This window comes from Tursiops truncatus, chromosome 12 (assembly GCF_011762595.2).
Source record: "Tursiops truncatus isolate mTurTru1 chromosome 12, mTurTru1.mat.Y, whole genome shotgun sequence".
Taxonomy (NCBI): domain Eukaryota; kingdom Metazoa; phylum Chordata; class Mammalia; order Artiodactyla; family Delphinidae; genus Tursiops; species Tursiops truncatus.
The window spans coordinates 82,618,117-82,634,016 of NC_047045.1; the positions used below are offsets into that span (position 1 = coordinate 82,618,117).

A 15,900-nucleotide genomic window follows, 5' to 3' on the forward strand; every position below is an offset into this window, starting at 1 on the left:
AGTTCTGAAATTTTAGGAGGAAGAAGGATTCAGAATAGCTCTTAATGGCTCTACAGTTTCCTATTTGGTTTTTTGGGCAGTGTTAAAAAATTTGAGGGCTCAATTTCTGTGATCTCCCCACTCTGATACCCCATTTTCAACCGGACTTTCTCTTTCCCTTTACTCAGTGAGGGGCTTTGTCCTGACAGAGGTCTTTGACTGGTTACTGGTTTTGTGAGTCATGGGACCTACGTGCTCCAGCCCCTCAGGCCTTCCTGTAGACCCTCTGCACTCCCCGCTTTCCTTCACGTATTTGTATTCCTGAATTCAGCACAGTATCTTGTCCATAGTTGGTACACAATAAATTGTTGTAGAATGAATTAATAAAATTTAACTCCATTCTTAAAGAATTCTAATAAAATAATCAATGACAATGGGAATTAATAACAGAGTGGTATAGGATGATTTTTACCTACATAAATTATTTTCTAGTTTAAATAAATTGATCTTAAGTCATTAGCTATTTACTGATTTGATGACAGATCACCTATCTATTTAATTTAGTTAAGCAATTTTATTACTACGATAATATTTTTTCTAGGAAGAAGTTAACCTATTAACCTATGGACAAAGTGCACTAACTCTATAGAAATTCTTGCTGACTACATGTGTTACAGTCTCAAATTCTGACAGAACGTGTAAACTATGTTCCTGTTTCCATTCATTAACTAAGGAATTTATAAGAAATAACTTTATTATATTCAATCTATATTACAATTCCTTTTCTAAAGGAAGACAAATATTTTAGCTTACATGTCTGGTAATTTCTGATTAAAAAGTACACACAACATCTGAATCAAAACCTACAATTACTGAATGCATTTCTTTTTTTTAACATTGTGAAATGTATAAGAAAAACATTTGACCTAGACCAATAATGTTCTAGTATTCAAGGAAAGTTTAATACCCTAAGGAAACAATTTAGACATGTAATTACATTATATGTTATTAGCAGAGATCCTTATGTAGTTTTCTTTAAGATAAGACCCACAGTTTCACAGATTCCTTTCAATCACTTACTGGCACAAAGTTGAGCGTGCACCGGAAGAAACATACTATATACTTATTGGAGAGTTGTGACAAGTTAGCAGGAAGTAGAGCAGAATGTCTGTACTCATCTGAGTGTAAAATACACACAATAGTGGTAAAGTGATAAATGGACTGCAAATGGTGGAAAGGAACGACGACTGATCCTTTGACACTACTTGTGTTATTTCCTAGGGCTTTTTTACTTATCACTGTTGAATAGCATTTATAAATAGAACTATCTTGGAGGAATGTGATTAATTTATAACGTGAACTAGGTCTGTATGGAGTCCATTCTCAGGTGAGCTCAAAAGCAGCAAATTCTCTAAAAATCACTTAGGCATTGTTTGTCTTTGGAATCACAGTGAGTGTCTATGTGTGTGCTTGTGTACGTGTAGATAGGTATATTAATACTTACTTGCCAACTTACGCTGTTTAAGCTGTTAATAAAACTAGTTTGCAAATTTCTAGATATACTTCCATAAAGTGGATACTCCACAGACAGATAACTAAGATAATTTAGAGATGACAGGGTATTTGCAAAAATTTTTAAAAATAAATGTTAATATTAACAAAGCATACTGTTCTGCACCTAAGAAAAAAAATTAAAAGTTCCTCCTACATTTTGTCAGATTATAGTGAAAATACATTCTGTTAGATGACTTATCTAGGTAAAATCTCAACTCATTGGTATGGTTTATATTTTATTTATTTGGGGAATAAATTATTCAGTTTTTATGTGTATGCTCATGGATTCTCTTAAGAACAGGAAATATTCATTTTAAAGTATAAAATTCACAGAAGTTTCAATAAACTCATATTTTAAGAATCTAAAAATGAGTCAGGGGAGAGCATAAGCAAATAGAGGTTGCACTTTGGTGGTCTGTTGCTAGTTGGAGGAGTTGGGTTGGGTAGAATAATGTTCTATAATGAAGCCAGGGTCCCAGGTCCCAGGTCCCATGGAGGCCAGTTAGCTTCCCCTTCCTTGCTGGCCACTGTCTCTATGCTAAGTGCAAGTGGTGACCCGCGGGGTCAGGCTGGGGAGGAACTGGGCCCAAATACCCCACACTGCTGGAAAACCACTCAAAAGGCCTGTCCTATGTAGGAGGGCACAAACGGCTCATCGTGATGTTTAATTCGCATGCTTTCCTAAGAAAAGACAGCAAGAAGGAAGCTAAATTTTAAAACTGCAGCAAATTTGAAGCACAGGGATACTTAGGTAAAACTAAAATCTGGGAAAACAGGCAGATGTTCTGTCAAAATGAGGTGGAGCTTGTCAGCAATCCACGGCAGCCTTTCAAATCCTCTGAGCAGGGAAGGGGGCTGTTTGTGTTCTGCCATGGAATTTCCCAGAGTGTCCTTTCGGGGGCGCTCAGGTACAGCTACAAAAGCAACCCGTACAGGCTGTTCTTGCTTTCCCCCCACTACATTCTGGCTTCTGTGAGGTCTTAGCCACAAGCACCCAGGGATTCCCTCCCAGGACCTGTCTCCTGCTCTCCCCCTGGAGGAGAGAAATCCCCATCAGAGATACCATTCACTGAATGACCACTCTGTGCCAAGGACTGTGCCCACACTTTGCCTATGCATTTCACTCTCCGTCTATCCTAGAAGTGACAGGTGAGGTCACTGAGTCACAAAGACATTCAGTCCTTCACTGTGGTTCACACGGGCAGGGACTCAGTGCTGTGGCTCTAAAAGACCACCCTTTCCCCGATACCAAGCTGCCTCCACTTTCTTTTTTTCCCTTTTATTAACAACAATTCAGCTCACTATTCCTTCGTTATCATTTAGAAACTAATGAAAAACGGGTTATTACAGCACTTCTTTGGCTAAACAAAGTCTAAAATAACTTTTTAGAGGAACATGAATTTATGATTAATCCATTTCCCAGTGCTAAGTAGAGAATACCCTATTTTCTATATGTATTAGAATTTTAAAAAACACTCCTTAAATTCTCAGTAATCTTAGTCTTCTTCATGTGCAAGCAGTTAGCCCCGGGGAGTTGGTGACAGCCCCTGTGGAGGTGCCTGTCACATTGCGGTTTGTATTCTCAGTTTTGTTGCTAATAATGTACTTTTCATCCCTGGACATCTGTCATTGACTGATGAAGTAAACTGGCTAGAAAAAGGGCTGGACCTTTTTCATCGCCTAGAAAAAAACATCATTAGGATGGCTGAAATTAAATGCCAGGAGAAAACAGATCAAACAACACCTGAAATATAATTAGAGCAACAGACTGTATCCTGGATTGCAATTTACAAGGTTTTTCTTTTTCAGATGTTTCAGACGACATGATGCCAAAAAATATCTCAACTTCTAGTAGCCATGGAATCTTCCGGAAAGGAGGTCAGAACCGATTGATTTGTTTGTCCCTTCTCCATGCTGTGGGCCATGCAGCGCCCCACAGGAAGGGTGAGGCTGTGAAAGCAGATACTTGCAAACCGTTTTCCCTGAAGGAGTTTCTACTGAGGGCGTGACTTCAGAGACTTCTGGGAGCTTTGCAAACGGGTCTGCTAAGCACACCTCCTGATGGGGCCCTTGGCAGAGGGCAAGGCTGTCTGTGGGCACAAATTATTCTACCCTTTACTATAGTCCCTGAGAAGTGGTTGTGAGCAGTGCTGTTAGTCTCCAAATCCAAGAGCCTCACCCTCAGAGAAATGGAACTTCCCTGAGAGGGTGTGGTTTTGCCACCTGCACCCCCCCTCCTCCCTGTCTCTCCCCGGCCTTTGCTTCTCTAACACGGGATGCTCACATCCCTCCCTTCTGGTCATCCTCCAGTCTGGAGGCAACTATACTGGTTTCAAGGTGATTATGAGGCCAGTGGAAGGGGAAGAGTGACACATCGTCGTCTGGAAGTTTTGTGTAAGGCTTCAGTTTGACGCAATGAAACGGGTTATTTCCACTGCACATTTAATGAATTGATTTGAACTCTGATGACCCAAATAATTAAAAAAATGATCTTCTCGATTATATTACATGGATTTACATTTATCACTATCTTTCCTTGGTGTCAGCAAGCCTATGATACCAAGGAAACGTTCTGAAGTGAAGGCCAAGTAAGTTGCCTTAATGCCCAAGAGACACACTTGAGATGATAAGAGCCACGTGAGACGGCAACAGCCAGGTGAGGTGACAACAGCCAGGTGGCCTGGTTGTGTACCTACTTCCCTCCCAAGGTCATCAGAATTCATTCCATCATGCCTCACATCACTATTGACTTCTGAGACTTAGGCATCCCCTACTATTCTCATTCCCATAAAGGTCTTGATATTCTCCAATAGGAGCCTCCCTTCTCCCCTAAGCCCTTTCTCTGTCCCCTGGAATTCCTGCTCCACAATGAACAAGCTCTCCCGTATAATCAGGCTTTTCAAAGGTTTCTCTCTCCTACCCGATTTAACTGAAACTGGTCCATCTCCTTGCAACCCTCTAAAGTGAAGGCTGCCCTTTGTTTCAGGTGTACACACCTGAAAGCCAGAGTTGGAGCTGGTTGTCTCCTGGCCCCTCACTGATGTTCCTAAACCCTTGCTCCCCTCTCTCCTGCAAAACCCCACCCCACTGCTCCTCTGAATCTTATGCCATCTGGCTATGTACCCCTGTCCTCTCCCCACTGCCATCACCTGCAATGGACATAGGTGGATAAGCCCCTCATTCTCGGGACTTTAGCTTCTAGTTCATGATTTTCATCTCTGCCCCTATTCTTCTCATCATTCTAGGGATTGAACTGTCCATCCATCAACCTCTTCTTTCAGTTCCTTTACCTTCTCATCTCTGGGGACCTTTTCAAAACAATTCTTCTACTGTTACAATTCATTCCTGGGCCTTGTCATCATGAGAAACTGTACCACCTCTGAAATCCAAACTCCAAATATGTCTCTTTCCAACCATCATCTCCTGTCTTTCCTTTCCCGGTGTTCTTACTGAAGTACGGACATGGCTTAAATTCTTCAGCTTCACTGAGAATTCTCATGAACTGACCTAATACTTTCTCCCTGGCCACTGCTTGCTTTCTCTTAAATTACTCATCACAGACTTCAAATGAGCATTTACAACTTCTTGATGATTGTATTATGTTTCTCTAGTAGCATGTTTTCTCTTCTTTCTTCCCATACTGCTCATATCCCACCACTTTCCTCTCTGGACATCTTACTTCATACTTCACTAAGAAGACAGAAGTCACGAATGAGGTATTCATTTATTGGGCAAATATTTACTAAGCATCTTTCTTAAAAAAAAATTATTTTATTATTATTTTTTATACAGCAGGTTCTTATTAGTCATCTATTTTATACATATTAGTGTATACATGTCAATCCCAATCTCCCAGTTCATCCCACCCCCACCCTGCTTCCCCCCGGTGTCCATACGTTTGTTCTCTACATCTGTGTCTCTATTTCTGCTTTGCAAACCAGTTCATCTGTACCATTTTTCTAGATTCCACATATATGTGTTAATATACGATATTTGTTTTTCCCTTTCTGACTTACTTCACTCTGTATGACAGTCTCTAGGTCCATCCATGTCTCTACAAATGACCCAATTTCATTCCTTTTTATGGCTGAGTAATATTCCATTACATACATGTACCACATCTTCTTTATCCATTCATCTGTTGATGGGCATTTAGGTTGCTTCCATGACCTGGCTATTGTAAATAGTGCTGCAGTGACCAATGGGGTGCATGTGTCTTTTTGAATTATGGTTTTCTCTGGGTATATGCCCAGTAGTGGGATTGCTGGGTCATATGGTAGTTCTGTTTTTAGTTTTTTAAGGAACCTCCATACTGTTCTCCATACTGGCTGTATCAATTTACATTCCCACCAACAGACTAAGCATTTTCTATGTGTCAAGAAATCTATGTGGAGAAGATGCAGCAGTGAAAAATGTGTCTGCCTTAATGGAGCCATTAGACGCCAACTTTCCCCTCCGCATCACTACACCTGCCAACATACCTGCACCCACACTCACCTGTTCCTTTCTGTCTTCTTACAACAAAGAAAGTGGCTTTATCCCTGTTAAGGGTCAATTACCCCCTCTGTGCTGTGGATCCGAAACAAACCCTTCTCACCTTCTAAAGTACTTCCCTTCTTTAGCTCGCTCATCTATCTCTTGAATCATCAAATAATCCATCTCTACTGGATCATTTCAATGAACATAAAACAAGTTCTAGCCTCCTCAGTCTGTAAAGCACCCTCCTGCTACTGCTGCATTTCCTTTTTCCTTTTCATAACAAAACTTCTAGAAGAAATTGACTCTGCTTCTGCTGACTCTTCATCCCATAAAAATCTGCCTCTTGCCTCCAACTCTCCACCAAAACTGCTCGTTACGGCCACCCATGACTTCCATGTTGCCGTATGCAAAGGACAATTGGCCGACCTCGTCTTATTCAGCTTTTCATTAGCATTCATGTAAACAGCCACTTCCTCCTCTGGGAAACACTTCCTTTCTTGGCTCCATCATGACTCATCTCTGGATTTTCTACTCCTTTAACTTGAGGCTCCTCCTTGGTCTCCTTTGCTGGCTGCCACTCTTTTACCAAGTTTCCAAATGCTGGCGCTCCTCAGGGTTCATCCGTGGTCCCTCCTCTCTTACCTACTTTTCGCAACCGCCATGGATTTAAAATACCACCTACATGCCAGCAACTCCAAATTTATCTGTCTCTGACCCCTGACCTCCCTCTCCTCTGAGCTCCAACTCACACATCCAAATCCCTACTTGTCTCCTTCTCAATGCTTCAGTCATATCAAAGATATTCAGAATTGAACCCTGATTCCAAGCTTTCACCTTCACCTTCCTACAATCAAACCCATCTCAGTTAATAGAGCTGTAGGATTCCTTCATTTCCCTGACTCATAGCTAATCAATCACCACGACCTTTAATTCTACCTCTGAATAGTCACTTCTTTCTGTTTCCTCTGCCAATCATTTTCATCCAGACCATGTCCATATTGCAACAAGACTGACATTCTTAGAATGTAATTTGGATAATGCCAGCCCCCTGCTTCGACTCTTAAGGATTCCCCATTGAATTTAGAATGAAATCCAAACTCTTGACCATGGCCCACGTGGTGTAGGTGTTTTTTATCGTTCATCACGGCCTCTCTTGCTCATTGTTTTCCAGCCACATTAATTTTATTTAGTGGCTTGAACCAAGCAAGCTCTTCACCTCCTCTGGGGCTACAGAACATGTGCTTTACTCTGCTTGGAAGGCTCTTCTCCCCTAAGCCCCGTGATCGTAGCTCACTCCATGGTGGGTGTCCTGTCAACTTTCATGTTTCAGAGGTCCTGACTTCTTATCCAAAATAGGTTCCATCTTAGCATTTATCATGATTTGTACCTGTGACTTCCTTGCTTACCGTTTTACCCAACACTAGCACAATAACAGTACAAAAGGTATCAGAAATGTTTGTTGAATAAATGAAGGTTATTTCCTTAAAACTCTGGTGATTAAACCCAAAGAGGAGGAAGCTGGTAAAAGTGGAAGTACGTCTGAGATGCAGTTTTTCTGAAGACTCTCCAGATCCTGTGGACTTACAGATATCATGCCTGTTGTCTTTAGGGCTCACCTAGAAGTTTAGAGGAGCTTTACTTACCTGCGGTGTGATGATATCTTTGCCAAGTAGTTTGGCCTTGGTGGGTGTGGGTGAGGGGCTGAAAGGTGCTTTATGAATGTGAATCGTAAACACAAATCAGCGACAGGGCCCAGAGCTGAAGTAAATGTAATATGTTACATTCCAAGGAGTTTTAATTGCATTTTTATTTTAGGAAGGTAATGATTTATAGTGTTTATAATGATTTATTTTTAATCCAGATCTCAAAAAGCAAGTGCCTATTCAAGGTCAATGAAAACGGAAGGAAACACAGACAAAGCAGTCAGACACTGGTCAGCATCTCTCCCGTCCAGTAATGAGTTCAGTAATTAACCAGTATCTGTACAGGTTTCACCAACTCACTTTTAAGTGAATGTTACACTGATATTACTTTATTTTATTATTTTTTCTGTTCCATTATAGTTTATTACAGGATATTGAATACAGTTCCCTGTTACACTGATTTTAGTGTCTACTTTTGCTGCTACTAGCTTAGTCTATTGATAGAGTGTGAACAGTATTTAAATCAGAAACATTTTAGTGTAGTACTTAATATTTGCAACTTACTTTGCAGTCTTATTTATTTACAGAAGTTCTAAGAGATGACCTAGCATTACTCTTCCTTTTTGACAAACCAAAACGCCAAGTTAGAGACTACAATGATTTGTCAGAGGGAACTTGTAACACAGAATAAAACATTTTGTTTCATCAAGTAATCTAAGTTGCCTCAAGCACCCAGAGACAGCCTGAGAGTTTCAGCAGCTCCGGCTGAGGCCGCCCACCCCCACTGGCAGGAGCGCTGGGGCTGGAACTTTCTGCTCCCTCTCCGGACTTCGTGCCACCATCTGCCCCGAGGCCACTACGTTTTGTCATGTTTCATGAGCACGGAAATATCCCTAGCTGATGTGACCTGTTTGTATCCATCACCAAGAGATCCTTGGCTCCCTTGTCACTTCTCCGGTCTGACCCTCAATCCTACACACAGCTCTGTCCACCCCTTTTCCCCACCCTGTCCTTCAGCTGCCCCAACTCCTGCCTCTGAGCATGGGGAACCCGGAGTCAGTCAGCAGTAAGTGCCCTGTAACTTACACTCTCTCAGTGTTTTTCTCACATTCTTCCCTCACTGAACCTGATTCACACCTCAGGACACTGCTTCCCCTGCAGCCCCTCAAATGTTTTCTCCACTGCACCCTCTGCACCACCGAGTATTGACCTGCAACACCCCAGGTAGAACAGTTTTCCTTTCTCCTTCTAAAACTCTCCAGCTGGGATTTTCAAACCGCTCTTCGTGCTCTATTTCTCCTTTGCAGTCAGCTACTGATGCCCACCTCCCTCAGTCTCTCTCTCCCTTCCCTGTCCTGTTTCTAGAAGCCTCACCAGAGGCTTCTTGACTCACCAGAACTCTTGACTCACCAGAACTCTCTCCAAGTCCGCTCTGGTGACAGTTCTGGAGGAGCTCAGTGTCCACATGGGCCATACTTCCAACACCCTGGCTTTTTAAGTCCATGCCCTCAACTTCTGCAGTCATCTCGTCGGCTACCTTAACTCAGCCAGCAACATTCCTGGTCCTCCCCTGACCCTGTCATTTCCAGTCACTGCACCACCTCCACAATCTCAATGTTAAGTATTCCATTCTTCGGCCAACACCTACTTTTCCAGCTAAACCCTTCAAAAACCCAAACTCCAAAGACTCCTTGAACCCACTGGGACCTGTAGCCGGTGGGTCCTCCCACCTCTTCCCCATCCCTTTCTCCCCTCATCCCTCTTCTCTGCTTAGCCAGCTGAAATCTCAGGCTCAGTCATTATACTCACTCCCTTAGGTCTGCCCAGCAAAGAGCTCCTTTGCCTCTCTCTTGTTTTTGTTTTACTCGTGTGGCTGGTTAAACTTGACCCTCTGCCTTTGCTGCATCTGTGCCTACACAGTTCAGTGTGACAGAAAAACAGTCAGGCTGATTGATCTTGCTCCAAATTCATTCGTTTTTTACACTTATTCACTCCCTAGCCTCCTAAATGACACTTTCATCATCCTTTCCTATCTCTATAAAACTCTTCTCCCATCTTCCCTCTCAACTGATGACTTTGCTTCCTGTTTCACCGAGAAAAGAGAAACAGCAGCAAAAATCTTCCTACATATTCTGCATTTCCCACGGCTACGAGGTTGAGCTGTCTCCACTCTCGTCTCTGGCCAAACCTTAACTCTGCTAGTTGTCGAATCAAGGACATTGCTCCTGAAATTCTCCCCTCTCCTCTGCATCATCAATCTCCCTGTTCCTCTGCAGAATCATTCCCATCAGCACATAAACATGGCATTTTTTTTCCTATAAAAATGAAAAATTTCTTGATGCCACATTCCCTACCCGCAGCTACCTCATTTCTTTGTTTTCATTTAGCTAAATTCCTAAAAAAAAAAAAAAAAAGTTATCTAGATTTTCTCTCTCCCATTCTTCTCCCCTCTCCATTGAACCCAATCTAGGCAGATTTTCACCCTCACCAGTCCACTGGTCAAGGTCACAATGGCCTCCAAGTTTCAAATTCCAGGGCTCACTTCCCATCTGCATCCTGCTTGATCAGGACACGCTTTGTTCCTTTGGCTCCCACTTTACATGCTCCTGGATTTCTTCCTCCTTTATTCCAACCACAACTTATATTTTATAATATTTTTTACATAAAATAAGCATTACATACGGTTGCTTCAAAGCTTCTGTACTCACTTTACTCTCTACCTGGGAACCTCTTCCCGGATGTCACCATGGTGCTTCCCTTCGCACCTTTGAGGTCCTCATGCACCTAGCACCTGCCTCAGTGAGACCTTTCCTGACCACCTTGTATAAAATCTCAACTCCCCCAACCGCCAGCACTCATTATCCTTCTTTTTGGTTTTACTTTTCTCCATGGCAATGATAACCGTCTAGCATATCATATTCTGAACATGTTTGTGTGCACGTAACATAAGAGCCTTCCTCAACTAGAATGTGAGCCTGAGAGGCTTTCTTTTTCACTCCTCTGTCCCTGTAAACAAGAATGGCATACAGCACATGAGCAGGTGCACAGTTAAGTATTCATCGAATGAAAGGAAAGAAGGAAGGAAGGAAATGTGGTTTTTCAGGAAATAAAAATCAATATTGCTGTGATGTACCAAGTGGCCATGTAGCACAACTGATCAGAGTAATATAGATTTTGATTATGGCTTGATTAAATGTCTAAGAAAATGCAAAGTGGCTTGCATTTTATGCAACTCTAAGGAGATGATTATAGTTGGCTTTTTTCCCTACTTATCACCCAGTGACTCTAAAACAAACATGGAAACAATTTGCAAATATTGGTACAAGTTAGAAGAGAAGCTTCCATTACCTGAGCAGAAATCTCAGGGTAACAATCAATGATTCTTGCTATAAGAAATCTCTCAGGCTTTCACAGGAAAATAGCTGTGAGATACAGGTGTTTTCATAAATAGGTATGTTTGGGGTCTGTTATCAGCTCTTACCTGCAACGGAGGATAATTGATTTTGCTTGTATTTGAATAAACACCCGTGCTCTCTATTCTGGAAATTTACAGTATGAAAACATGAATGAGGCTCCCTGTAACCTGCTAATTCAAGGAGTTGGAAATGATTCCAGCCTTTCATCCTCCCCTAATTAATCCCCCTTTTGAAATCTCATGTTGGAAATGGGCAGTCCAACTTTGCGACATACACATACCAAACAAAAACACACAAACCAAGAATCTGTTGACAAAACTGAGCTGCCACGTCTCCATTTGCATGTTCTCTGGTCAGAGTGGGCAAAGGCCACCTTTGCGAGTAAAAATCAATACGAGAGTATAAAATAGGTCAACTAGCATGCTGTAAACTATATGGCATGAGTATTTCAAGGATAGCTTGATATCAGATGTAACATAATAGTAATATGGAGCCTGTAATTCCATATGAAGATTAGGAGGTTTATTTTTAAGTGGTCAAGTGTGTGTGTGTGTTTATACATATACATCTAGGTAATATTTAGCACTCTGAATTATTAACTTAACACATCTACTTAGAACCTGACATGTTTCACTGAGCACAACGCAACACTTAAATAATCAACTTTAAATGGGCCAGCTTTTGTATATAAGTCACATGTTCACATCCATAGACAAAGCGGCTGAAGTGCAATACAGGTAACACACACAATATAAAATTCTGGTGAAAAGAGTTTGTACATCCACCTACAGACATCAAGTCAGGGCTGTCTGTGATGCTCGATCTCTTAGGCATAATTCATCTCGGCACTTATTTGCTTATCTGCCACTACGTTGTACCTGCTTACTGCCGCGTCCCGAGATGTAATGCTCTGGCAGGTAGCAGATGTACCAATTAATAACCTGTCAGGCCTGATGGATAGAAAAGGGAAGGAGTGTTCCCACACATAGCTCCTGCATGGCTCCCTTTCCCATTTCAGGCGCTGAGGGTCAGGAGACACCCCTTGCCTCCCCGGAGGGAGCCCAAACGGCCTCATTACTATCTATCTTCCACAACACTCTGGCGTAGCTTTTGAGAGGCTGACTCACCTGCTCTTCTCCAAGAATCCTGAAGTGATGGAGCTCTTTAATCAAGGAGTTGGGGCAGCCAGCTGTTGGGAAGAAGAGTTAATCACCAACGTGTTATTCCCATTCTGTGCAGTACTATGTTCTCACTGCAGTTATGACTACCAGTGACCAGTGTCGCTTTGGGGGAGGACACAAATGCTTACCTGCAAAACAGTCTAACCAACCTCCAGACAGCAAACACCCGAGGGCACTCTGCCTGCAGCCTGCCCCGCACTGTGATTCTTTAGGAAGGAGCCACACGTGACCCTGGCCAGGCCTTTTCTCCCCTCCTGATTGTGACCTGGCCTTTGTGGGGCCTTAGGACACTGTGTCATTTCTGCCCAGCATGTCACTTATCCCTAATATAGAGCCAGGATTTCATGGGGCCAGAGATGGGGAGTTGGCACATGTAGGTTCGTTTCACTTATTTATCACATCCTGTTTCCTCAGCCTCCAGGCTGGGCTTTTGCACATCGAGAGTGAAGGATGAAGATGGAGCATCTGGACGCCCCGTCTTCATGGGATTCGGCTATAGTTCAGACTCTTGCCTGGTTCTTCCAGGAGGATTTGTCAAGACCCTAAAGATGCTGCATTTCCGTTTGGAAAGTGTCTCTTACGAAAAAGACCTGGGAAGAAGGCCAGGGCAGTCTTGTGCCCATCATCTGCTAGTTCTACCCAGACAGTGAGAGCCTACGCAAGCTTTCACATTTTCTTTTTTCAGTTGTAAAAAGAAATAAGTAAATAAATAAACCATACTCATATATATACATATGTATACATAAGTATATACATCTGTCTGTCTGTCTATCTATCTATCTATCTATCTATGCCAGGGCATACTAGTTATCACTTAAAATGCGTTCCATCCCTGCCTTTTAAATAGAAGTATTCCACAGTATTAATTTGCAGTCATTTATAATATAAACTCTGGAAACAGAATTGATATAAAAACCTGTTTCTTTGGGATCAAATCTATGAATGACAGAATCTGTTGACGTTTCTATTAAGGAAAATGGGTTGTAAGAAAATGTGCCGAAGCCACCGCTGAGGCTGAGGCATTTCTCCATATTGTGATGTAAGAACGTGGAAAGTACTGAGGACGTTTGCCTGGGGGAGGGTGGGCCGTGGAGGGAGGCGACTGTCTCCGCAGGGTGAAGGAGCTATCCTTTGCAAGAAGGATTAGATGTGTGCATTATTCTAGAAGGTAGAATTAAAATGAACAGGTAAAATTACAGCAGGAATACTTGGGTTCAATATGAATAAATTTCTAATTTAAAAATGGAATACATTGCCTTATAAGCCAGTAACTGGAGGCTTCCAGACAGAGGGTAAATGACTACTTATGCAGAATATTTTAGAGATGAATTTGACTTGGGTTAGTTCCAACTCTGAAACTCTGTGGTCATATGAAACGCTGGAATGGAGATTTAGTCTTTGTTCCTATATTCAATATATATTCGTCTTCGACATTATTGCATTTCATACTCCGAGAAAGTGGTTCATAAATGTTCACTAAGGTAATACAAAAAAAATTTTACAAATACGAACAAAATGTAAACAGGTGATGTCACCACCTGACAAGAGTCCAAGAAAATAAATGGAAATTCCAAGGTGAATATTTTGGTGGAAAACCTAGTAAATTAATTGCCACACGCATGTCCAATACTACGAAGAAGGAAAGCCAGATCCCGACCTTTGCAAGAGACACTGAGCTGTTTTTCTCCCACTGGAGGCCACGAAGACTTGCAGACTGTGGTTCTTTTTGAGAAGTTGTTCATTTCAGAGTTGCTGTTCTGATCTAAACAATTAGTAAAGGTATATTCTGGATAATTTGGTTGGCTGCCATTCAACCAAAAACTGCTGTGGAAATTCAGAGCCCTGTCAGTTCTTGAGTTTTAGATCTCCTTGGGAGCAAGGAGGCATATTTTAGTTTTATGCAACTAATGAGGAAAGGAACAGAGGCAGAGAGAATTCCAGGGTCAAATTCCCAACAAGTGAGGGTCCCGTGGTTTGGTGCCAAGTATATGAGGGGAGGAGCTGCACAGGAGGAGAGACAGCAGAACTGAGGTTCCCCAAGCTCAGGGTCATAGGCAGGCTAAGATCAGACCACTCAGGGCCCTGTTTGTACCCCAAGCACTGACTTAGTTTCAGTAAGATGACAGCATCTGCTATATTAAATTCATAGAGTTAATTTGAATACTTTTGGTTTTGTGCTTTCATTTATATTTCATTTATACATTTTCATTTGGGTCTTCTAGTTGTATAAGCATAAAAAGTTTCTATCTAAATTTATATCTAGACATATTTAAGAAATACCATTAAAAAACAGTTTCATTCAAACTTAGTTTTAGAGGATATTCTTTTTCCTTTACAAGTGGTCCTTAGCATTCTTCCCACTTGAGAAAAACTGATTTGACTTATTTTAATGCTAGGTAAAATAAAAAACAATTTAAAATTAGCCTATTTTCAGAATTTGTATTTTAACATTCTCCTAAGATATAACTAAAAGGATTGATGTCAATGATAGCTCAAATATTAACATCTTTAACAGAAGACTAACTAATTACCTGAAACACCTGGTGGATGCAATAAACTATAAAAAAACAAGGATAGAGACGGCATAGAGTTAGAAGGGAAGAGTTGTAAGGGGTCAAGCTATTTAAGACCAGGGAGGGGTATAATTGCACCGCGATGAAGAGTGGCCCCGCTCGCCGCAACTGGAGAAAGCTCTCGCACAGAAACGAAGACCCAACACAGCCAAAAATAAATATAAATAAATAAATAAATTTATAAAAAAAGGTAACAGTTAAGAGGCTCCTGTTAAAATATGTACGTTGGATATCATGCCATCCGCCATGGGTTTTTCATCTCACCAAGAGTCAACTCCAAGGCCCTCATTGGCCTGTGTAAGGTCCTCCACTGCCTGGCTCACTGTGTAGCCCCTGAGCCTTCTCTCTCCCTTGCTCATTGCACTTGAGCCCCGCTGACCTGCTCTTGACTCTGACCACCCCAGGGAGGCTGCTGTCTCCAGGACTTTGCACTTGCTGCTCCGTCTATCTGGAAAGCTCTCGACCCTGATATCTGCATGCAGCACTCCCTGCCTCCTTCAAGTCCCTGCTCAAATGTCACCTTCTCAGTGAGGCCTCGCAGGACCATCCTGGGTGAAACTGCAGCCTATCTTCATCCCCCCAAATCCCCATCACTGTTGTATTTTCTCCATAGCTCTCAGCATCTTCTAACCTACAGTTCCAATGTAACATTCACTTTATTTTCTCTCTCCTGCTGCTGAAATGCAAAGGCGACAAGTGCAAGACCATTGCTGTTTTGTCACTGCTCTATCCGCCATGCCTAGAACACGGCCTGGCTGGATGAGATGTTCAACAGCAGTTGTTCCATGGGTGAGTCATCGCCGCGTGGTCACTGCCCACCAGCTCGGTGACTGTGGCTCCCGGGAGGGGCTCCTCCTCCACCCCTCCTCTTTCCTCACCCCAGAGGGCCCAGCTCTGACCTCCAGCCCTGTGTGTACTTTGCTTATTGGTTAAGCAGACTTTGTCTGACCTCAAACCTCTCTCCCCAGCCTGAACCCCACATGTGAAGACGTCAGTGATGCTTAGAATGCATGATTCCTTTGTACCTCTACTGTACCTTCTTTGCCAATATCCAATATCCAGCTCTGGGTAAACA

At 42.2% G+C, this 15,900-nt stretch overlaps 1 protein-coding gene across 18 annotated transcripts in view; it reads right to left on the reverse strand.

Moving 5' to 3' along the window:
• LOC101328244 (1-acyl-sn-glycerol-3-phosphate acyltransferase delta) overlaps positions 1-15,900 on the reverse strand; it is a 1,425,233-nt gene that overhangs the window by 341,039 nt on the left and 1,068,294 nt on the right. For all 18 annotated transcript variants that reach the window (XR_004529329.2, XR_012324969.1, XR_012324970.1 and 15 more), the window contains one exon: positions 12,199-12,260. Coding sequence is in view for 14 of the 18 variants with exons in the window: in XM_033867950.2 (XP_033723841.1) it covers positions 12,199-12,260 (62 nt within the window). In the remaining 4 variants the exon portion in view is untranslated. The remainder of the gene's footprint in view (positions 1-12,198; positions 12,261-15,900) is intronic.